Consider the following 25,641-nt stretch of genomic DNA (forward strand, 5'->3'; position numbering starts at 1 on the left):
AGAAAGCAATGGGTGTGGTCATACCACAGTCCCTTCTTCGTTTCTCTGTCCTATTAGGATTTGCAGCCCATGCATGCACCCAGCATGTTTTTTGGGCTGCCAGGTCTAGGATTTGAACTGTAGTTGGTCATGTGGGATCCAGATTCCTTAACCAGTAGGCTGTGGTGATAGACTTCAAACAGACTTTGACAGAATGTTGCACTTATTTTTGTTTGTTCGTTTCTTTTAAAATATTTATTTATTTATTTATTTCCATTTGTTATTATTATTTTTTAATTTGACCAGACAGACAGAGAGAGGGGGAGAAAGAAGGAGAAAACAGAGGAAAAAAAGTGAGAAAGCACTCCCTATAGAGAATGATCACACCGCAACCCTTCTCCGCCATCTCCTAATCCTTGTGGGATATCGGGCATACACACACAGGTGCCTGGTGTGTTTTTCAAGGCATCACGTCTAGGACTAGAACCACGCATAGGCCATAAGGGATCCAGCACCTAAATCATCAGGACACAGCTGGACCCAATTTTAGAATTCTAATTTCAATAAGTTTCTGATAACAGTGTTCTGTTACTGAATCATTCTACCAAGACATCATAACTTCTAGACCACTTCTAAGAACACATTAATCACATTAATGTTGAAATGCTTGCTAATGAATACAGCTAATGTAATGTAGCTAATACTCTTCTACATTACTAGGTTATTTTTAAAAATAGAATTGAGGAGGACCAGCAGTTAGCTTAATAGCTATGTCATTGGAATCCTGTTTAGTCAACTACAGTTCAAGTCCCGGACCTGGCGGCTTAAACTCACGCTAGGCACATGTGCGAGCATGCCCAAGATCCCGAGAGGAGAATGGAGGAGAGGGGATGGCGCTGTGGCCATCCCCCCTGGGGGGGTGATTTCTCGCTTTCTGTCTCTCTGTCTCTCTCTGTCTTTCTGGTGAGCACACACGCCCTATAGCAAAAAAGCCTCTCAAAAAATAAATAAATAAATAAATGAAATAAAATAGAATTGAGTATTATATTTATATGCATAACTGTGTTATAATTGCCTCCTTAAAAAAGAAGGATTTAGTTCCTTTTCTCCAAAATTAGCTGGATTTAATTTTGCATAATTATTTAAATTTTATAGAGAAACATATGTCCGGATACATATGACATAAAACAAGAAAGGAGGGAAAGAAACAGAAGACTGACATCCTGTCAACTATTTAAATGTATTTCATAGTAAATAACTAAATTAAAGCAGAAACTTAATTTCCTTTTGGAACAAGGTTTCATTTTTAGTTAATTGACTTTTTCATTAGGCCATCTGGAATAATACAGCTTCTCATTGAAAGTAACTGTACCTTGGCTCATAACTCCTACATCTATTTTCCATCACATGCATTGCGAATCTATCAATACCCCCAATTTTTGCCCCTACTATCTCTCATATACACATACTTGGCTCCCAAAAGTATAAGAAAATATGAGAGGAAATTATTTGCCCCTGAATATAAGAAAGAAGAAATTATTTGCCCCTGAATATAAGAAGCCAAGGAAGTTTGGCTCACTTAAAATAATCTTTTATCAATATGGCAATTGAAATTCCAGAGGTACTTTTGTGTAGTCAATTTCCACAGATATTTTCATCAATTCTCAGCTTAGCCTATGGTCTTTATTTTACTGGGAAGACATATACTACAGCAAAGGAATGAGCGAAACCTTGGGAGAATGAGCCTGTGACCTTCGTCTTAGATCAGCCATTTAATTCTCTTTCACCCACATTCAGTCCAAATTCAAGTCAAGAGAGAAGAAAGCAGAGTCCAAAGATTTACTAATTCTTCTTTGGGCCAATAAAGAGGAAAAATTTCCCGAACATCATTGAAAACATGCTGAATAGCTTTCAAAATTGTCTAGTTTCTTCTGTGAAACAGATAAAAACCTTGTTACTTTGCTGACACACATTTTAGCTACTGATTGAACTGGTATTTGTACTGACTCTTCTATCTTTCTCTTCCAGCTTTTATACATTAAAAAAAAGGTCCAAATTCTATTGATTTGGTATAAATACTCTAACTCAAGTTATGCTGTATTCTACATGACATGTTTTCAGTCCTCAAATATGTGTAGCATTTATTCTCAGTAAGTTTATAAAACAGTTCAGTTATATTGTGGTAAAACTGGATTTGCACATAACATGGCCTTGGAGTGACCATGTTTATGGAGGTGGGGATGGACTTCTAGAAGACTGGTAAATCTCTACTCATGGTGGACTACGCACACATCCCACAGCTACTCTTCTTATAGAGCCCACATCCCTCACACTGGTTATGACATTGAGCAGACTATAGGCTAGAAAGTTCTCGATGGGTGTAGTTGGCAAACAGACCTCTAGCAAGACTTCTACCACCAAGACCTGCCAAAAGTACATCAAACAATACTTGTAGAAGGGCTAGAATTTCTGGGACTTCTGCAGATGCCTCCTCTGGGCTTGAAAGAATTCTTCTGAAGCTGAGGTGTCTAGAGCCTTAGAGAATAGGATTCTAGTAGCTCTATCAGGACAAACTGAAGAACAGACACACAGAAGGAACCCTGGGGTTTTCCTGCTGGTGATATCATGAGTACAGAAGTCTGTCTTTCCATCAGAGAGTCTGCTTGGGATGGTTACTCCTAATGGGACGAGACTATTAACTTGTACCTGAAAACCACTGCAATACTATTTAGCAAAGACCTTTTAGGTTAATTAGGTCTTACCAATACAGTCTCAAAAACTACCTCTAGTTTAGCTCCTAGATTACCAGCATTTCAGAGATTTTTATAACTTTTGCTATTACAGATATTATTCCAAATTAAAACTACAATGATATCAATTATTAAAAACAGCAATAGCCAAATCGATTTCCTAGGACCAGATTCTCCAATCCACCATCTCCTATTCTAGTTATAAAAATCAAAGAGGGACCAGCAGTTAGCGTAATGGCTATGTTGCTGGACTCCCATGTAGTCGATCACGGTTCACGTCCCCGACTCAGTGGCTTAAAACTCATGCCAGGTGTGTGTGTGTGCGTGCCCAAGATCCCGAGAGGAGAACGGAGAAGGGATTGCAGCGTGGCCATCCCACCTGGGGGGTGATTTCTCACTTTCTGTCTCTCTGTCTCTCTCTGTCTGGCGAGTGCACATGCCCTATAGCAAAAATCTCTCCAAAAAAATAAAATAAAAATAAAAATAAATAAATAAATCAAAGAAATAAGAAAGGATCTAGTTTCATACATATCAACTATAATGAGGATATTATATATGTTTCATTTGCCTCTATACAAAAATGGAAGTTGTTAGCATCTGAAGTTTTGGTTTAGAAAATATTATCTATTTACCAGCCATATATAACAGTACATGTTAAACACTATAGAATCACACTATCTATTCTAACCTCCTTGTATTACACATTGGAAAACTGAGATCATTCCTATATTTTCTCCTTTTTAAATTTTGCTAGAGAGCACATGTGCTCACCAGAGAGAGACATGGAGAGGGAAAGTAAGAAAGCATCCCCCCATTAAGGACGGTCACGCCACAATCCCTTCTCGTCCATTTCTCCTTTCAGGATTTTGGACATGCACGTGCACACACATGCACATGGTGTATTTTCCAAGCTGCAGTGTCTGGAACTTAAACCACATAGTCAACCACGTGGGATCCAGCGTCTCTACAACCACACCACCACCTGACTCAACGTCATTTTTTAATGTGTACTCAGCCAGAATTAAAAGTGTAATTTAATACTACAGTGTATATATTTAGGCTTCTAAGATATTCTGTTAATACAAAGGAAAATCTATCTCATGTGTAACATAACTCTCTATTTCTCATGCCTTTATAATAAAGCTTCACTGTACCCTTTAGATAATATCAGCACTATGAACTCAAACTTGTCTTTAGGACTTTCTAACTCAAGAGAAGGGGAAAGACAGTAGTAAAATCAATTAGCCTCAAAGCATTGTCAAAAGACTGTATGTTAAGTGGCTTCATATTCCTGACAACCAGCAGAGGACCTATCACACAGGGGTTTTTAATGTGTTGATTGGCTTCATGTGCAGTTAAGTTTAATGTGTCTAACATGCTGAATGGAGAGAAAATGAGTGATTGCCCTAAATATTACTGTAACAAATTAAACAGAAAGAAAAACTTGAAAATCCCTCCTGTGCTAGTCTACAGAGTTATTAAGTTGAGCTTTGGGGTGTTTATCAGTACTTGAATTCACAGTGGTTTGTCATCGCAGGGTTTTTACCCGAAGTTCTCACTAGAATAGATACCACCCTTCCAGCTTGCTATTCTTAATGCTCTAAAAGTGTACTGGAAACAGCCCAAGAGCAGCACGATCGTAAGGAAACCTGCCATTAACGAAAGACATTTCGAACCTGTACAACCGTTTACACACTCCTCCTTCCCTTTCCACTTCAATTTAAGCTTATTTTACCACAAAATCATACGGTCATTTAAGTAAGATGCTGCTGTTTGGAAACCAAGCAAGTATGAAGACTTGCTCTATTCCAATACACTTCTGGGGTTTCCCCAGTTTTCTCAGTTCAAATGAAGCTATGGAAACTTAACCATCTTATGTCTTTACACAGTAGAGGAAGCTAAAATACATAATAGCATAGAAAATGGAGTGGTGCATGGTAAAAAAACTGAATGGGGGAAGGAGTGGGGGCTATGGAAGAAATGGCTTAAAAGACACAAGCGTGCATTTACACAAGTGGAATAGGTTATAGAACAGTGGCGCGCGGTAAACACGTGACAATTTAATATGTATTCAAAACAAGAACTTCCACTATGCATGACATAATGTAATGATAAATGTTGGAGATGGTGAATATGTTTATCTCCTTGATTTGATCATCAAACATGCTAAATCTGCTTTGAAAAACCACGCTGTATACTGTACTAGACAAAGATGTAAATTATATGTAAGCCAGAAGTTACAACAAATATCATTTACAAAACATAACAAAATTTCTATCAAAAACTCTAAAATAGAGAGAGAGAGAAAGAAAAAAAAAAATTCACTTGCCTAGGGTGCATGGGCTTGCCAGAGAGAGACAGAGAGAGAAAGAGAAAATGAGAAAGCACCCCTCAGGAGGGATGGTCTCACTGTAATCCCTTCTTGTCCATTCTTCTCTAGGGATTTGAGTACATGCACATGTGCCTGGCATGATTTTCAAGACCTCAAATAGCACAGTAGGCCATGTGGGATTCAACTGCCTCAACCACCGTGTTACTGGCTGGCCTGGAAGAAAGGAACTAAAATAGCTTACCATCCAGATGATCCACATAGCAATACACATCATAAGTTTCGTGAGGAGCACGAAATCCATAGGTCCTGACTCCTTCTTTCCCCATCATATCTCCATAACAACCTTCTCGGGGAGTCCGGATAGGATATCTGGGAAAAGAAAGGGCTAAGTAAGTGGCACTGACTTCTGACTCCCAAATTAATGAATTAAAGTCTGTGGACCCCACGTCTCTCACCTGACAGTCTGATCGGACAGCCACCCTGCATCACACTGTTCAAATCCATCTTCATAGGCGGCAAAAAGTTGCTCTGGCGTTGCTATGACAGCCCCAATGTCTAAACAAGCTTTCTGAGCAGCCTCAAAATTCAGAGTATACCTGCTGGTTGCAGCCCTGTAGTGAAATACAACCCCTGCAAAGACAACCACAATGACAGACATGTTCAAATCCCCACGCTATTGTGCAAAATTTCTCATTGGAGCAATGTACCAAATTAATTAGTCACACAGTAATATTATCATGATTTTTTTTTACTTTTACTTTATGTTTTGTAAAATCATGTTGATTTGAGAACCCCCGAAAATGCTGTTTATTGATATGTCCTTTCTGCTTCATTAGGAAGTTTCCTAGCCAGGAATTCTCTGTTAACATGTAAAGAATGCAAGAAAGAGATTTCATCGCTAAACCCCAACTGGTGGGTAATTGTCCTAATTATAGGCAAAATTCAGGCTATTCGGAGAACTCAGAGAACCTTGAGAGAGTAATTACAAAGAGTTAAAGGAGCCACAAGATCAGCGTCTCTCACTTCTGATTTTACTCAGGACCAACCCAAATGAAGAAGCTCATGGAACATTCAACTGTCTCATGAAAACATTCACTACTTCTTCCAAACATAAGACATTGAGATATTTGCTTTTGAAGACAAATGTACAGGGAGGAAAACACTGACTCTGCATGAGTGAGAAGGCTCATTTCAATCCCTACTTTGTCCCTTATAATACACGTGTAAGTGTATTAGGACTCTCTAAGTCCTAATTTCCTCCCCTATAAAGTAGAACTAATATTGTTTACATGATTTGATTAATCTGAAGGTCAAAATAGGTACTGAATTTTAAAAGGCCAGATACTGCCCAAATATTTATGATATTCACTGATCAAGCAGCAAAATTTGGAATCTCTCTCTGACAGATAAAATGCACAATTTTCAGACCAAAGAAGGTCTGAAATAAAGTTCTCCAGACTTCCCCAGGTAGAAGAGAGGCATCCCAGTACTTGCCTCAAATTCTTTGTTGTATTTTAGGGATCGTCTAAACTAGTGGTTTTGAGTTGTGCTCCAGCATTCAAGAAAATTGTCAAAGGGGTAAGGAAAGAGATACTGAGGGGGTGGAACTCTCAGTCCTCTCTTCCCATTTCAACAAGAGTATCTCCATTTTTAGCTGAGTAAACACCATGACTCATTTCTACCAGACTTCAAAGTCAGTTAATGTGCCTGAAAAGTCACTAGAAAATAGAAATCGGAGCAATTAAGGCTTACAAATGAGATTTTAAGTCATATCATTTAAGACCATCATTATTTTTTATTTCTAATTTGCCTACCACTCTCCACTCTCCTCTAATTCCTAGTAATTCCTGGGATTGGGAACAGTCTGTCTTCCACATCTAGATTCAAGCTATAAGACTCCCACGTGTCTATCCTTAGATTGTCTCTTTCCCATGGAAGTTTGGTGCCTTAGTAAACGAAGAGAGACAGACTAGCCAAGCATGTCCAACCAGTGCTAGTGCAAAAAGACCTGCACAAGTACATGCTCTGACAACGGACATTCATGTTCTCATTTTTGATCTTTAATGACTGAAAGAGAGGTCCTTGGGAAAAAACAAATCATCAGTTGCCTTTCAGAAAATTTGTACCTTTCTAGAACCTCTCAAAAACTGCCAGGAAGTATACAGGATTCTATTTTGTAAGTATGAAAGATCATTTAAAATGATGACTAAGACTTAAGAATTCGAATGGTTTGAAATTAGTTTTATGGTGATCAAAGCTTCAAGTAGTCTTCTTGGTAATTAAAACATCTTCTATGTGCACTGAAGATTGGCAAGAAGGGAGCACAAAAGGGCCTGCTAGACCAAGACAGGGGACTTCAGTCTGTAGCAGTATCTGCAATTGCTGGAATAATTTGAAGACCCCATGGGGCTAAGGAGATTAAGTGGAGGATTTTCATTGTTTCAGAGGGCCAAGGGGCAAATCCACTGCTAATTCTTTAATGATGAAAAATTGTAAGAAGTTGTTAAACTCCTTTGGGGATTTTAAAAAGTGATATATGTAGGAGAGAGAGAAGGGGAGATCACAGCAGTACAATCTGAGGTTAACTGAAATAAATGATAAAAAAGTTAGATGAGCCCAGGATATTCCATGGATGTCTGGACAACATAAAAATAGGTTTGTAGAAGGGAGCAATAGAATTTGAATGTAAAAGGATGTTCAGAAATTTAATTTGTTGCATCTGAAATTCAAAGTATTTCCTTTTGGCTACACAAGAAAGAGTTTTAATAAAATCCTTTGTATATATTTCTGAAAGGTAAATATTTTATAGGGAAATGGAGGGTTAGAAGAAAATCTGTTTCATCATGTCTGGGTCTTAGACTTTTGCTTAATAACGTGCCAAAATATTATGCTTCCAAGAGTTGTGGCATTATGTGTGTACCCAATTAAAGCAATTTTTCTTTGCTTTGTCTCCTAACTTGAATTCAAATGACACATAAACCACCACTAAAAGGAGGGTAAAACTAAAATGTCTCATTGCAAGACTTAATGGATAATAACTATTGTATTAACCTTTAAAAAAAAATCACTGAGTTCCAATTTTGATACAATTTAAATATTTACAGCGTGTTGGTCTTTTTAAGACACTGTCATTAAGTATCAAAGTGCTTATTAAGGACCTTATTTCATTAATGTAAGTTAAAATTGAATTTATATTTCTTAAAAGCAAACTCAAAGATTTTAATAACTATACTAGAAGAGTGAGAAAAAAGAGAGACAATGTCTTTGTGTGTGTGTGTATAGGATGTATGCATGTATTTGTGTGTGTGTGTGTATAATAGATACATAGATGTATATGCGCATACATATATATCTAAAAAAAATGAAAGAAAACTTGGATTGGTTTTTGTTTTGGAAAGTAATTATTAATACAACTTAACACTGGAGACCAGCAGATGGTGTAAAAGTTATGTCACTGGACTCCCACATAGTTGACTACAGTTCAAGTCCCAGACCCAGTAGCTTAAAACTCATGTTGGGGTAGGGGCCGGCAGGCGGTGTGGTGGTTAAAGGTGCTAGACTCCCACATGGCCACCATGGTTCAAGTCCTAAATCTGGTGGCTTGCTTTCTCACTTTCCCTCTCTCTGTCTGTCTGATAAAACTGGAAAGTAACAATAATAACAAATAAAGTTAAAATAAAATAATTCTTTAAAAAAAAATAAAAAACTCATGGTGGGCATGTGTATGTGTGCCCAAAATTCCAAGAGGGAAATGGAGAAGGGATTGCAACGTGGCCATACGCCTGGGGGTTAATTTATCTATTTCTGTCACTCGGTCTCACCGTCTCTCCAGCGAGTGCACACACCCTACGGCAAAATCTCTCTTAAAACAAAGAAAAGGCAAAAAGGACTCAACATTGAAGGCCCAAAGTCCTGAGAGAAAAATGGAGAAGAGGGGATTGCAACATGGCCATCCCCTGTGGGAGGTGATTTCTCATTTCCTGCCATTCATCTTTGTCTGGTTCTCTGGTGAGCACCCTATGGCAAAAATCTCTCTCAAAAAAAAGAAGAAAAAAAAATTATATATATATATATAGTACTCTACACTAAAGTAATGATCACATGACCGATGCACTATACTATGCTGCACTGAATCAATGAAGTTGCTGTGAAAAAAGTCACTTGCCCTGACTTCCGAATGAAAGTGAGTTCAATTTGGGGGAAAGATGTGGACTGTTGTGTTGTTGGGTGGTTTTGGTTTTGTTTTGTTTTGCTGCTTGTTGTGTTTTGTTTGTGTTTTCTTTTGTGTTTCCTTTCGGCTTTGCTTGCCCAAACCCTGCACACAAATTCTTTGTGACCCAGCTACAACGTCACGCCCCCTCCTGGTGGTTTTGGAGCCTCTTACCATCCACGGCCAGCGACACCGTGTCTTGGGTGTCTTCAATGCCGTACATGACGTCGCAGCGGTACAGGCCCGCGTCACTGGCCAGCAGCTTGACCATGGTGAGGGAGGCATCGCCCACGGCCTCGGGGTGCGTGGGCACGGACACTCTCCCTCTGTAACCCTGACCAATCTTGATATTCCCGTTCTGGGCCACGAGGACTGTGGTCTCCTTCAAATCCTTTCCACTTTTGTCCACTTCAATCTTAGACCATTTGATTCGGAGGAACTCGCTGGTGTTGTAACTGGGCGGTAAGGTAGGCATGGTTGAAAATCGACAAGGTAGGATGACCTTTCCGGAGAGGGAGCCCTTAGCAGGGGGACGGTTTTCCACTTTGACTGGAAGAAAGGGAAAATACCAGATTAACAGTCCTAAAAATCCCAAATAGAGTTCATTACCTATGTAAATAGATGAGATACCTTGACGATGGTTTGGTTACAATGTCAATATGTGAAATCGTCAAACTGATTTTCTATAAAGAAAACAGCATACGATTTTAATCTTGTTCTATAACATAGACAGGGATTAATAATGCTCATTTTTATATGCTGAAATATGGTCTTCATATTATTTGTAACTTAATGTTTAACATGAACTAAATCAGTGATAAAATAAGACAAGGAGAAGAGGGCACCCAGTTAAGGACCAAAGGATGGTTTTAGAGGGACCAGCAGTTAGCGTAATGGCTGTGTCGCTGAACTCCCATGTGGTCAGCCGTGGTTCAAGTCTCAGACCCGGTAGCTTCACTCACGCCAGGTGTGTGTGCATGCATTCCCAAGATCCCCGGAGGAGAATGGAGGAGAAGGGATTGGGGCGTGGGCGTGGCCATCCCCCCCCCCCCTTTGTCTCTGTCTGTCTGACGAGCACAGGCGCCCTATAGAAAAAAATCTCTCAAAAAAAAAAAAAAAAAAGAAAGTAAGTAACGGTGGTGTGCATTTAAAGACTGGACCAGTGTTAAGAAGAGCAGTTGAAAGGTGAAATTATGTCTATAGGTCAGAAGACAAAAAACATTTGTTAAGATAACTGCTGCATTAACTTAGAGGAAATGAAAATAAAATTCAAAGAGGAAGTGAGAATAATAAAAAACTACTTCAGTGGACTGAGGTAAGGGGAAGTCTAACATTTGAAGGACCCTCTTTGGTCCTATGTTTGAACCAAAGGCTTTCATCATAATGACAAATCCAGCTGCAATCACTTTGCAGTGAAACATTACCTCTCAATTATATCCTGGGGGGAAAGTTGGCTTCTGTTCACCTAACCCTTCTGAAATATTTATCTGCAGAATGTCTTTTTATTTAAGCCCTTAAACTTTCAGTGATAAAGAATACATTGACTACAGTTTAGGATCACTACATGCAAAAGAAAATGTTATTTCACTCCTACAGGGATTCATCCTTTTTGCTCCCTCCACCTTCAAGCTTCAAGTAGACTAGAGAATGTGTCGATAATAATATAAAGCGCTGTTAATGTACAAGCAATGCTCACCTCTTGAAACTATGGTCAACAAAGTAATGGTAGTTTCTAGGGAGTGTGAAATAACAATTTTTAATTAACAAAATGATGTGTAACTAACACTGTATTAGTGGTTGAAGGTATTAGTAACACACATCTTAGTACAGACAGGCATCAAAATGATATAGCTGTCAGTGTAATCCTGTGGATTCACTTGGAATAAGTCACTTTGAAAATTGCAAGACAGTATGGAGATTTTATACCCTTTAAGGAAAGAAAAATACTCTCTATTGCTAAAGATTGAAATTGAACTTAAAAAGACTGGCCTACAAACTTTTTATATGATACAAATACATCTAAACTAATATGGTATTTTTAAGTATACTTATGGTAGAAATTATCATAAATAATCATAACAGAAATCTGTTCCAAACTTGTAATGGTCATTGCTGTCATGTATTTCTTTACCATTTTGTAATCTAATACATAGCTTTCTAAAAGAGATTTAAGGCACTAATACTGAATAAATATAAAACAAAGTATGCTATTAATTGCACTAAGTTATTCTTTTTTTTAAAATTCATGATGTATTTACACACATGAGAGAGAGCAAGACAGAGAGAGAGAGACAAGCGCCTTTGACAAGATCTAGTCACACGGCAGTGCTTTTTCTCCAACCCTCCAGCTTGTCAGAATATAGGGCACACATGCATGTACCCTGCTATCTGCAGCTCAGCCCAGAGAGCAAACCCCCAGTTAGCCATGTGGCTTCCAGTACAGCATTCAAAATTGCTGTTACCCGCACCACTAGGCCAGTCAAGTTCACCTTAAAAATGCCACAAAGACTATTATAATTTGGAACATAACAACAAGAGATAATTACGTTTTTAATGGCTTCTTTGGCTTACAAAATAAACTCTTACTTAAAGCTCACACACCGAATGAAACTGGTCTAATTCCTTACTAAGGATGCTCCACTGAGAGGAAGTGACGAGGTCCCAGCAGGTTCATAAAAGACCTGGGCCAGAAGATGTGTTTCCTTACACTTAATCAAGGAATCTTTTAGATTGGTTATGTATTGGGTTCTTCCCCGCCCCTAAATTAAATTGCATAAAAAACAAACTTCAAGGTGCCAGCAGATAGCATGGTGGCTGGACTTCCACATGGCCAACCCCAGCTTGAGTTCCAGACTCAGCAGCTTATTTTCTTGCTTTCCCTCTCCCTCTTTCTCTCTCTCTCTCTCTCTCTCTCTCTCTCTGTTGGGCACCTTAATAAAAATAATGAAAATAATAATAAAATAAAATTATTCCCCCAAAATCCTCATTTTAGTTTCCTTTCAGAGTCTAGACCATCCTGCATCTATAATACTTTAATTGCGATCTGAACTGAAATCTCTTAATGACCTTTTCAATAAAGCTATAAAGTGCACAGGAAACTCACTGAGAATAACCCTTACCTATTTCATATTCCTTTCATTTCAATCCATTTAAGGAAATAATGACACCACAAATATGTATTACATGTCTTTTACCAAGAACAGGGGTTCTGACATGAGGATGAGTGAGAATTCTGTGATCTAATAATCTCCTAATTTACATCATTATATGTTCTAGGAAATCTTATCTTCCTTCTTGAAGGATTATTTATACGATTAACATTGCCCAAGTAAAATATTCCTTTTCTAACAGAAAAATAAACAGTCTTGTCATTAACTTCAATTGTGGTATGAATTATTAAAATTTTATTATCTCCTTAAAAATTAGCATAAGTGACTTCCAATTCTTTAATATTTACTACTAAATTATAGCTCTTTTCATGATTTTAGTTGCAAAGGGGCAGACATGAGGTTCAGCCCAATCGATCTATAATAGTAAAACTTAGGGCATCAATAAATAACTGTGCTGTAATAAAAAGATGCATTAAAACTAAATGATGTTAAAAGGCAGTTTCCCAAGAGCTATTTATTGTTATGGATGTGTATAGATTTTTAAAAATTGAAAACCATGTTGGCTATAAATATATATTCATGTAAAATCCAATTTTAACAACAGGATTAACAAAAAGTTGTGGAGTCAAATCTTTTGTGTATTAAATCTTGGGTCTTAATGCACTGGATCAGAAGAACTACACTAAATCCAAATATTGTAAGAAAGAAATTTAGTAGTTCAGAATATAATGTATATGGACTAGATATAGACTTTTAAAGAAAAATCTGCTACTGGCAGTAACTTGTCTAAAACTCTGACAATCCAAGTAATAAAAGTTCCCTGTTCCCACCGGCTGGCTCATGGTCTAAACAAGCACAAGAATGGAAAGAGCTGTAAATAATGAATGGTCAATTACCCCTCATTCTCTGTCAGTAGATTCTGCAGTGTAAGGATCATGTAAATTCCATCTGCACAGTTTGCACATACACATGCACACAACCCTTGGCCAGATAACTGTCAAATTGAGAATATGGAAATGTACCACTCACTTAAGGTAAAACTATAGAGTTTAGTGATTTACTCATGACTACAGAACTCCATTTGTCACCAGTAGAGAACCATCAAAATAACTAGGTCAACGCTAGGTAATCAATGATTAGGACCACGGTATTATTAGAGTGAAGAGCACTTTATGTGTAAAAATAAAGCCAATCATAGTAGACAATTCATTCATGTCATTGATCTCCTGGGTGCCTTGGAACAAATGGAAAAAACTTAATGATGAAAGTACCTGTAAGAAAATAATGAAAGTAGGGGAGCAGATAATGGCATGGTTAGTAAAATGCAATGGTTTTTAAGGCCTACAGGGGAAGGTTCTCAGTTCACATCTGGAGACCTCCTTAAGTATGCCAGGCATATTATGCTCATGAGCTAAGGCTGACTGAGGGGAGGATTGCTTCATGGGAACTCTGTTAGAGATACTCTCTGTCTTTCTTGCTTGTTGAAAAGTAAGTAAACTTAAATAAATAAATGTAAAAGAAACAAAAGTACTTATGTTGAATCAACAACACCAAGTTAAACTACTCCGTATTCAACTTGGCAACCTGTATTATACAGATCTTATGTTTTCAACTTTTGTTTTTCATATGAAAAATAAAATTCTCCCAAAATTAGTTCCAAATTAATTAAATCTCTGAATAGTGATGATGGATTTACAAAAAAAACAAAACAAAACAAAAAAAAACCAGACAGACATGTAAAAATTATTCAATATTGTTTGTTATTATTTAAAATATTGCAAAGAAGCTATATCATAAGTTGTCTTTGTTTCATTTTGATTTTCATTGTTTCATTTCTTTGTTTCAAGTGGAAAGTCTAAATGTGAGTGGGAGGATGGTTGCCAACTACTTTTCTCTGTAATCGTTCTGTTACTGCCCATTCAAACCAACTTCCTTTTCCATATCCCTTTCTACAACCTCCTTTTTCACCGGATACTGTTATCCTTTCCACACTGTGAGCTTTGCCTTCACTTCCTAAAACCTTTGAGGAAGACAGCTCTTGGGTGGTTATCTGACTGATGGAGCCTAGATTCGGATAGCCATCTAAGTCATTTGTCATTGCATTCATTCATTTATAGATTAATTCGGTCAACACAGATAATGATCAAGAAGTGGCAGTGTGGAGCACTCTGTTAGAGGTAAAAGATGCCCTTTTGCAGCTTATTGTTTCTTTGGAAAGAAAAACAAAGAATAACATCACAAGATGTAGTACCGTAACAGCACAGACAGTGAGGGTAACATGGCAGAAGGGATTTTAAAGTGTCTAGTAAGGGGAAGGGGAAAGTAAGGAAAGCAAGTTGGCTCATCATCGATTTCTCTCATGCCCTTGCCACACCCCATCCAGTCTATTTTTCGGTCCTGCGTCCTCCATCTCCACATGTCCAACTCACTTTTCTCCATCCCCACAACCACCACCGGATACAAGCTAACCCATTTCATGCGCTTACTAAATGATCTACGTGATGCCACGTATCCCTCCTAAAATGAACTCTGCATAGAGCTGCAAACACAGAATTTTAAAAACTCTTCAACTCATGTCTTTGATGGGCTGAAACCCTTCAGGGCTTACTGCTGCACTTGAAATAAAAATTCATCTTTTCTAACGCCTACAGTGCCCCACATAGATAGGAAGTGTAACATGATGGTGAAGAGCACATAATCTCCCGCTTAGTCGTCCTCTGCCTTAGGCCTGCAGCTCCAGTGTTGAACTGGGTGTAAGATTTAAGAACGCTGCTCAGCCTCAGTTTGCTCTGTCTAAAGCAGTCATATGCTGCATAACACTTGAGTCGATGATGGGCTGCATACCTGACAACGATCTCACAGAGTATGTCACATAACCTAGGTGCGTACTAGAGTATCCCATCTAGGTTTGTTTAAATACATTCGATGATATTCACACCATGATGAAATCACCAAAAGACCTCTTTCTCAGAACGTATCTGCATGGTTAAATGACGCATGACCATACGAGGGTAATGGGCATTTAAAGGAATTAATGTTAAGCATTTAAAACAGTTCCTGGCTCATAAAGAGTCCTATCCAAGTGTTAGATGTTACTATTTATTAATAGAGAAGAGGTCTCGGTGTATTCTGTATTCATACAGCTTACTTTCCCTTTGGTCACCACTCTCCAGCTATAGTGGCCGTTCTGTTGTGCAAACACAGTTTCTTCCTAAATTAGGGCGGGTCTTGAATAACTGACTTCCTCACTATTCTCATCTCAGTTTAGATATTACAGTCTCTAAGAAGCCGTACCACCTTCCCCCAACCCAGGCCATCCTCTATGATTTCATTTTGCTTTCTTTTCATCAATCTGTAAGTACTTGGATTATGTGCTTATTTGTTTATTGCCTGTCTCATATAACGAGAAGATGAAGTTTACTGACTAGGACAAGATATGACTTGTTCACTGATAAATCCTTGAACGCCCAGAATAATAACTGGCACAGATAAGGTATTCAAATAATATTGTCAATGAGTAGAAAGAAGCATAGGAGGGTGGACAAATACGTGAATAATAGAAAGAGTGATACTTAACTTTGAGTCTGAAAGAATAAACTGAAATAGAAGTGTAGAAAACAAGAAAAGTGCCAAGTCAAAAGAATTACATGGGGGCCAGCAGGTGGCATGGTAGTTAAGGCGCTGAATTCCCACATGGCTGGCCATGGTTCTAGTACCAGGCTTGGTGGCTTTCTTTCTCTCTCTCTCTCTCTCTGTCTCTCTCCAGTGAGTGCACATGCCCTGTAGCAAAATTTTTTTAATGATAAATAAAATTAAGTAAATAATTTTTTAAAGGAATTACACATGGAAAACCAGGAAAGATGAAAGTCTACAAATGTAAAAATTATTTCAGGTAATCTGAAGCACAGAGTGAGTGTGAGGAAGAAATGGAAACCAAGACTGGAAGGGTAATTAGACAGAAGCACATCCCTGAAACTCAGGATAGTGTTTCTCTTTCTTAAAATTTTTCAGAGAACATATGTGCTTGCCAGAGAGAAATAGAAAAAGAGAGAAGGAAGGGGAGAAAGCACTCCTCATTGGGGGCGGTCACACCACAATTCCTTCTCCACCATTTCTCCTTTCAGGATTTTGGCATGCATACACACGTGCCCAGCTGTTTTTCAAGCCACTGGGTCAGGGACTTGAACCACACAATTGACAATGTGGGATCTGAACCAGCTGCCTCAACCACCACACCACTGCTGGACTAATAGCATTTCTCTTTAAATTCCTTGGCATAACTCCTTGAATATATTAAGTACAAACTTGGACCTATAGAACCCTCATTAGGGGGATATAAAATTTAAAGCCAAGGAAAACAGTACCTGTACACTTGTTCAGTTACTTTTTAAAAAGAATAAAAAAGGGAAACCAGGGGAAAACTTGGCTGTTAGCTTTATCTTCTTGATTTTTCAAACTCTAGCCTCTTGAGTGTTTAATAATTTTTCTTTTTTTAATATATGGGGAAGTCTTTAAGAAATAGTATGAAGAAATACTATATATGAGACTTTTTTGCACAATCTGAAAGTAATCTGGGAAATAACTGAATGCCCACATGGATCTTTAGCATTGTGTGCATTATTTTGTCTTAATTAATTTATTTAAAACCAGTGTTTCCAGCCTAATAGTAAATATATATGTGTATGCATACACACACACACGCACACTTAATTTGCTGTGGTCAACATGCTCACAAAAAACAAAGAAAAAAAAAAAGAGCGAGAGAAAGAGAGGGAGAACGTGAGAAAACATGTCCAATGGGGGATGGTCACACAGCAATTCCTTCTCCTCCATTCTCCTTTAGGGATTTTGGGCACACATGCATATGAACCCTGCATGGTTTTCAAGCCACCAGGTCCAGGACTCAAACCACACAGTGGCCCTTGTGGGATCCAGCTGCCTTAACCACTATGCCACTGGCCGGTCCTATGTCTTAATTTTTAACAGCTGTGCCTGGCCTAATAACACTTCAACTAAAAGTTTTCAGCACAGAACACATTAAAAAAACATTAACCCTTTCTTCCAGTGATTCCTATTGCCATTCCATCCACCAAAACTTAAATTTTTATTTTAATTAGCATCAAAAAAATCATTACCACACTCACCTTTATGTAGTGCATGGGCTGCTATTAAGGTGGAGCACATCCACAAGATGCTCTTTATATTTATCAACATCTTGTCCTAGAAACAGAGAAAAATGCAACATAAATCACAAGCGTTCAGGTTTGTGGCAGGTCATAAATCACTCGCTACTTCTGCATTGTGTGTAATAAAAGTACAAGAAGCAGCTCCTCTCGGGCTGTAAAACAGGAGGAAACTTGAAATAGGAAAAGGTGTCCTTTAATTATTAGTTAGAAACTGATCCCATCCATTAGATACCAAAAGAATTCCAGGACCCAGTTTGGCAATGCACAACAAGGTGGCTGTCTGTGCCCACTGCAACTGGGTAGAGCCCAGTCACTATTGAAGAACAATAGCGAACACAGCCTGAATAACTAGTGGCTCAGAGCTGGCATGAAGAGGGAGGGGTGACCACAAAGTCTATTTAGAGACAGGAAACCGGTCATGGATGGAGCAGGAGAAGATGGAGAAGCAAAGAGAGACATGATAAAAGCAAGAAATCCCACCAAATGTGGGGTAAGAAGTCCATTGATGGTTCACACATACGGTATCAAAACAGAAAAAGGAACTCGGCAGGATTTTTTAAGCACAGACTCCGTTTAGTTTCTAGTTGGTTGAACAAGCAAAATCAGTGTATTATAAGGCGCTGTTGATTACAAAAGCAACTAGTGCTTGCTTGCCATGAGGCAAGTTTTAAGGCAGTTCCAAAAGTTCTAAAGTCTCAAGAGTAAAGAATGGAAGAAAATATCCCAAACTGAGAGTCAAGAAACCTTGCCATGGCTTTGCCATTAATTTATTTTGACTTTGGGGAACATATTTAACAACTTGGGTCTCAGAATGGTCCCTTGGAGCTCAATTTTCAGTGAAGCTATAATTATGTGGAGGAGAAGTACCAATTGTGGACTATCTAGAAATCAAAGGGCCGACCTCAGAACAGCAGATTATCAGGTCCACAGCTGTGCCTTTCTCAGCTACATTTAGTGCCATTCTAGAATAGCCATCATTGACTGACTTCCCAGGAGCCATTCCTCTTCCTCCTTTTCCAATAAAACTCCAGTTCTATTCTAGTGCCTACCGTCCTTCATCCAGACTCATACTTTAGAGGAAGCTGGGTCAAAGCCCAGCCCAAGTAGGGGATCCTGATATCCTAAGTCAAATTGCAATGGTCCATTCCCTTTGCCAGTGATTGGTTTCGGAATGTGTAGGAAGCAATTTTGGATAATGAAATATGAGGTGATGTCTGTCCCCAGCAGAGGCTCTGAGCAAAGACATACTCATTTTAAGAAGAGAAAAAAGGAAAGAAATGCTCACTTTTCTTCACTGAACATTGTCACAATGGAATATGGTTCCTACAAGTCTTGTGGCCATCTTGCATCTATGAAAGTACGAAATAGCCTCTGGGAATAAAGCGGAGAAACAACCAGCAAAGACGAGGTTCAAGTTCACAAACTTTAGACCTAGAATGGGCCATACTTTCAGCTTTGTTTTACAAATGCCTTCATTTTTAAAACCCAATAAAATCTTTAAAATTATTTTAAATTTGATCTCTTTATTTTAAATATTTTGAAATAAGGCTCAGAACCTCTCTAGAACAAAATTATAAAATTTTCTAATTCTAGAGCTTTCCTGAAGAGCATTTTTAAACCTAATACGCTGTATATCTCATATTTTCCACCCATAGGCTAATTAATAATTCACCATGAAAAGCAGTAGCTGATAATCCTAAATTAACCTCGATAATTAAGTGTGTTATTTATTATGCAGTCACTAAGATATGCTAATAGACTTTGCTAAAAGCTGAGAAATGCCATAATGTTCTACATCTGAATTCCGCATATGATACCACTACAAAAATGGAGTATACACCTGTAGGTCAGTGCCATTAATATATTTCAGGGAAATCATTTCACAGTTAAAATGAACATGAAGTTTCATTCAGTACCATAAAATGCCATTAAAGCACACCAGGCACTGTGGCACAGTGATAAGGCAAGTGTTCTGCAAGACTAGAAGCCATATGGCCAACCACAGTTTGGATCACGAGGTCACCCTGAAAGAACACTGAAAGATGAGTGAGTGCCCAAAATCTTGAGTAGCTGGGGGACTGGGGAAGGGATCACAGTATGATGAGACCCTGTCTCTCTCTTTCTTTCTCTCTCTCTCTCTCTCATGTGCATGCATGTACTATCATAGAAAAATGCTACTGAAGAAAATGCATTCCATGAGTATTAATGGAATCAAAAAATAAGAAGGCTTTCTTGGAGCCAGGTAGTGGCACAGTGGTGACACAGTTGGACCCACATGAGAAAGGTTCTGGATTCACATTATCTCCCTCACACTCTCTCTCCTTCTCGCTGTCTCTCTCAGAAGGAATAAATAAATACAATAAAATAAATTGTCTTTAAATTATACTTATAAATAATAATTTCCTATTTTCTCCAGGAAAAAAATATTCTTTCTTTTCTTTTTTTCCTTCTTTTCAGGAAAGGTTTACAAGCATAATTTTAAAAGTCTAGGCTCCAATGTCATCCTCTACTCAGACTCTGCAATTTTGGGTAAATTACCATGTCTCTCTATACTTCATTTTTGTAGCTACTTAAGAGTGAAAAATTATACTTAATTTTTGAAGATATTATGAGAATTGATACTACATATATAATTCAGAGGTACACAATATATTCATTATTCAATCTTACTATTAAATTACCAATTAAAGTTTTCTATAGATGTTCTAATTCTTTTCTTTAATCTGTATTTGAAACTCTTAGATTTGAAAATTCTTATCTGGATTACCACTAGAGTAGCAGTGTAAAACTTTATGCTTACAATAAATCATACTATAATTTACTGTTCATTATTTGTAAACATGTTTTATCTCCCCTGTAGAAAAATATGCTTCTAGAAGCCAAAGTTAGTATATTATTCAACTTACTAATTCCCACAATTTTTCTTTTTTTAAGAATTATTTTATTTTATTTATCATTATTATTTTTTAATTTGCTAAAGTCATGTGAGCTCACCAGAGAGAGACAAAAAGAGAGACAGAAAGCAAGCCTCCAGGTCAAACCTAGGTTGACCATGTGGGAATCCAGCACCCTAACCACCATGCTACCTGGTGGCCCCTCCCACAATATTTCTATAGTTCCAGAGTAGACCTTTGACGAATGTTCTTGGACCAAATAAATGACCAAAGCCTCCATTTCCTATAGAACACACTTTGAAATCAAGTGCCAACACTTGATGAATGTGGGCAAGTGGAGCTAATAGACACTTGAAATACATTTGAATCAGCCCAGTGAAAATTTACCATGACCCAATAATAGCTGATATTTGTAAATATCTAGAGTGTCAGATCTCATATCAAAACCAGAGAAGAAGGTGAGAAGGTGTGATCCTGACCCAAGAATAGGTCTTCTGTGTCCTAATTTCCTACCTTAGACAGATACTCAAAAGTCTAACTCTTGAGACCAGCAGTTAGCGTAATGACTATGTCGCTGGACTCCTATGTAGTCGACTGCGGTTTGCGTCCCAGACATGGTGGCTTAAAACTCACGCCGGATGCATGTGCATCCGTGCCCAAGATCCCAAGAGGAGAATGGAAAGGAAGGGATTGTGGCGTGGCCATCTCCCCTGGGGGTGATTTCTCGCTTTCTGTCTCTCTGCCTCTCTCTGTCTGGCGAGTGCAGGGCCCCTATAGGTAAAACCTCTAAAAAAAAAAAAAAAAAAAAGTCTAACTCTTAAAGCCACACTTAATCCCTAGAAAAGTGTCTTTTTCTTTTCTTTCTTTCTTTCTTTCGTTTTTTTTTTGTTTGTTTGTTTTGTGAGAGAAGGGACTAAGTGGTGCTTTATCTAGATAGCAATACAAGAATAAAGGCCAAACCTAAGACCAGACTAGGGAAGGAAGCCAGTGCATTAAAAATCCAAGGAATAGGCCCAGCTGTGGTGGTGCAGGCAGCGGAGTCACAGTGCATGATACTGAAGACACGTGGAAGGCCTCAGTTGGATCCTGGGTTGACCGGAACACTTCAGGCATGCCCATGGATGCACCCACTAACTATCCTGCCTGGCTTGAAAGCTGGAGGTGGGAGGCATTGAATCACGGCATAGTGAGACTGTCAAGAGTATCTATCTCTCGCTCAATAAATAAACAAACATTCAAAAAATTCTAATAAGAGATCAGATATGTTTTTAACACATTTGAATAAATAGTTTAAATACACTTTAAACACAGTTACATAACTGTGTTTAAAATAAGTCATCCCAAGTTGAAAATTACAGTATTCTTGCTAAGTTTTAGATCACCAATTTCTTTTAAAAAACTTGAAGATCCAGAAATAATAGTCCATATTCTAGCTGGCTGATAATCGGCACCAACCAGGCAGCAGCCTCCTTGAACAGTGTGCTCAAGGTCATTGCCGTCCCTGCTTGGCCTCATACCCATTTCTATTTTGTGCCTGCCCCTTGGAGGTACCTGAGTTCGCTAACCTTGAATTAAAGTATGGTCATTTATCTCTAGTAAATATCTCAGAGTGCTTTTACTGATCTTAATTTCCTCAGAACCACACTTCCTTCGCTTCCCCATCATAGTCCATGGCCATTCATACCACTTCTCTAATTTTCTTGAGGCTACATCCATGTCCTTGGTTTTAAAAATACACTGCCTTCTGAGTTTAATCTCATTAAATAAAAACTTTCCCAGGACCAGCAGGTAGCATAATGGTTACATCACCGGACTCCCACATAGTCAACTGCAGTTCGAGTCCCAGACCCAACGATTTAAAACTCGTGCCAGGCACGTGTGCATGGATGCCCCAAACCCCAAGAGATTGGACTGGAGGAGAAGGGATTGCAGCATGGCCGTCCCCCAGGTGGATGATTTCTCAGTTTTTGTCTTCCTGTCTTTCTCAGTATATCTGGCAAGTGCACATGCCCTATAGCAAAATTCTCCCTTAAAAAAAAAAAAAAAACGGGGGGAAGGGACATGGCGTGGTGGTTAAGGGCACTGGATTCCCACATGGCCGACTGTGGTTCAAGTCCCAGAACCTGGAAGCTTGCTTTCTCTCTCTTTCTCCTCTCTCACTCTGTACCTTTCTGGTCAATTTAAAATAAATAAGTAAATAAAGTCAAATAAAATAATTCTTTAAAAAAAAAAAAAGAAGAGAGAAGAAAAGAAACTTTCCTAAACTACTTTGTTTTTAGCACCACTCCAACCCCCATTTCTATTCTTCTGTCCCTCCTGGTCTGTTTTATAAGCACGGTCTGTTAGTGATAACAAATCTGTCTGCATTATAAGACTCCAGAGATATGAGAGCCAGTGCCTATATTTAGCCTTTTACCCCAGTATAGTCCAAGAGAAGAGGAAAAAGTCATTGAACAATCAACATACAGCTGACTGAGGCTGTTTGATTGCCTGGGAGCCAGAAGAGACAAGGTCAACAGGACTCCTACCCATGAGGACTGTCTGCAGAGAGGACAAAGGCCTTGCCAGGGATGGGTCGCCTGAGAGAGAGTGCCAAGCTTCTATTAAACAGATATTTGGTATTCTCCCTTGATCTTGAGGAAACCCAGCCGTGCAAGGGGTGACTTAAGGACGCAGACACAGTGGTTTTGTCTACCATTCGGCTACTTGGTTACCCTAGACGACCAACTGTCTAGGGTACCTCAGCCACACAGAGGTGGGATGTGCCTCGCCTGTCATGTTACCCCTTGCTTCTCACTCACAGCAGCAGTCCTGTAACAGAGGAACCTCCTGGCTTAGACACGAAACCTCATGAATTACTCCACAGGAATAAGACAGCCTATGAAGTTATCACAAACCTGCCACTGGATTACTGAACCTGGATTTGGTTAAGCTTCCCCATGTTGTTTTTGTTTTTGTTTTTTTAAGTACTGCTCTGTTCTCTGCCTGGCTAACTCCTTCCTCACAACTCCGGCTTACATGCACTGTCCGCTCCTCTTTCAAACCTGTTCTCTTTTCGTCATAGCACATTTCACCATTTCACAGGTGCTTGGGAATCGCCTTGCTCTACCCACCAGAAGCTCCAGCAGAGACATTTTCGATATTTGTTTTCTCCCGAATCCACAATGCCAAATAAATTTTTGTTAAAATAATAGATTAAAAAAAAACATTTTTTTACGTAAATAGATGCATAATGTATACACGGTTTGGGGCATTACTTTCTTCACTTAAAACATGCACTATATCTTGGAAGATTTTCCAAATCAGCAAATACAGTTTTTCCATGTTATTTTTAACAGCTCGCATACCTTTCCATTAGATGAACGAAACTTTTATTTAATTAGTTCTCTATAACAAGCCTTTAGTGTGTTTCCAATTATTTTTTAATTGCCAGAGGGCATATGTGCTTGCCAAAAAGAGCGAGAGAGAGAAACTGCCAGTGGGGCGTGGTCATGCCACAACCCCGTCTCGGTCCCTCCATTGTGTCAGGATTTGAGGCTCGTACGCACACATGCACCCAGCATGTGTATGTTTGTTCAAGCCACGAGGATCCAGCTCCCTCAGCTGCTAGGCCACGGGGCCAGTCCTCCACATTTTTGATATTAGAAATGATGCCGCAAAGGGCATCCTCATCCATTTATTTTGGGTGACATTTGTGCCAAGATCTTTATGACAATGTCTAGAAATGGATTTTTAAACTTTTTGATAGCAAATAAAAAATCGATTGCCCACTTAGTTTCTAAAAAAGGTAAACCTATTTACATTTCCACCATAGCATATGAGGTACCTGGTTTTCCTACAACCTGGGCAACACAAAAACTCATCAAACTTTTCCATCTTTGCTGCTCTGATTAATGAAACAAGTGTATCTCCTTCATGTTTTCATTAGTTCTTTAAGTATTCATAAGGCTGAGCAGCCTTTCATATGACTAAAACATTTTTCATTTCTCTAACCCTGCCTGTGCATCCCCTTGCTCACTTCTTTTTTTTTTTCTTTTTTTTTTTTTTTGGTAGATGTGGCCTTTTAGTTAGTTCTAAAAGTTCTGGGTATACCAAAACTTACTAGCTTTTACTCTCATATGTTACAGATATTTTCCAGATTTTTTTGGGGGGGTTGATAAATTAACTATATAGTTAGACTTATCAATATTTTCTAGTATGGCTTCTGGGTGTTACGTTTTGCTTAGAACAGGGTTCTCTTCTCCTAGCTTATTATGTTTTAAAGTCTATCCATTCATCTCCTCCCTGAGCAAGAGAGGCAGAGAGAGAGAACTACCAACAGACTGAGTTCTTCCCCAGCTTCAGTGAGCCTTGGCTCACATGCACATGTGTGCTTGGTATATTCAGGAAGGCCTCTGGAATCAAACCCAGAACTGTCGTGTGTGAGTCAGCCTCCAGAGGGTCACATTTTACTGCTGTACCACCATCCAGTCCCCAATTCCAAACTTCCTATTAAAAGTCCCTGACTTTCTCTGATAATTTTTTCAAGAGAGGTTTTTGCTATAGGGCGTGTATGCTCGCCAGAAAGACAGAAAGAGACAGAGACAGAAAGCGAGAAATCACCCCACAAGGGGGATGGCCATGCCACAATCCCTTCTCCTCCTTTCTCCTCTCAGGATCTTGGGCATGTACGCACACATGCCTGGCGTGAATTTAAGCCACCTGGTTCGGGACTCAAACCGCAGTCAACTACATGGGAGTCCAGCGATGTAACTATTACACCATCTGCCGGTCCCCCTCTGACAATTTTTTTAAAAAAGTCATTACCTACAATTTTTATTTGATTCATTTTAAATTCCTCTTAGGATGAGAAATTAGGTAGAAATTGATTCTTATTTTGAGGAATGGACCAATCAGTTGTCCCCAAATCATTTACTAACCCCCTAAATATTTCCACTAAATATTCATGTTTATTTGAGTCTTTTTCTGGACTCTGTTTTCTTTCTGCTTTCTTTTTTCACATAGGGCATGTGCTAGAGAAAGAAAGAGGGAAGATGAGAAATCATCCCCCCCAGAAGAGATGGCCACACTACAGTTCCTTCTTCCCCATTCTCCTCCTGAGATTTTGTTCAGGTGTACGCGCGCGCACACACACACACCTAGTGTGATTTTCAAGGCTCCAGGTCTAGGATTTGAACCGC

General features: G+C 38.8%; 1 protein-coding gene across 2 annotated transcripts in view; it reads right to left on the reverse strand.

The window, feature by feature from the left end:
* Window positions 1-25,641, reverse strand: part of VCAN (versican) — a 132,634-nt gene that overhangs the window by 100,438 nt on the left and 6,555 nt on the right. Inside the window, exons 2-5 of one of the 2 annotated variants that reach the window (XM_006143483.3) lie at window positions 17,526-17,601; window positions 9,446-9,820; window positions 5,517-5,691; window positions 5,303-5,430 (exon numbers count right to left, since the gene is read on the reverse strand). In XM_006143483.3, coding sequence (XP_006143545.1) covers window positions 5,303-5,430; window positions 5,517-5,691; window positions 9,446-9,820; window positions 17,526-17,595 — 748 coding nt within the window. In that variant the 5' untranslated portion in view covers window positions 17,596-17,601. Of the gene's footprint in view, window positions 1-5,302; window positions 5,431-5,516; window positions 5,692-9,445; window positions 9,821-17,525; window positions 17,602-25,641 lie in introns of those variants that run through there. The other variant, XM_027769947.1, reaches the window with a different exon arrangement.

The sequence above is a fragment of the Tupaia chinensis genome, unplaced genomic scaffold, assembly GCF_000334495.1.
Source record: "Tupaia chinensis unplaced genomic scaffold, TupChi_1.0 Scaffold000099_1, whole genome shotgun sequence".
Lineage (NCBI taxonomy): Eukaryota > Metazoa > Chordata > Mammalia > Scandentia > Tupaiidae > Tupaia > Tupaia belangeri.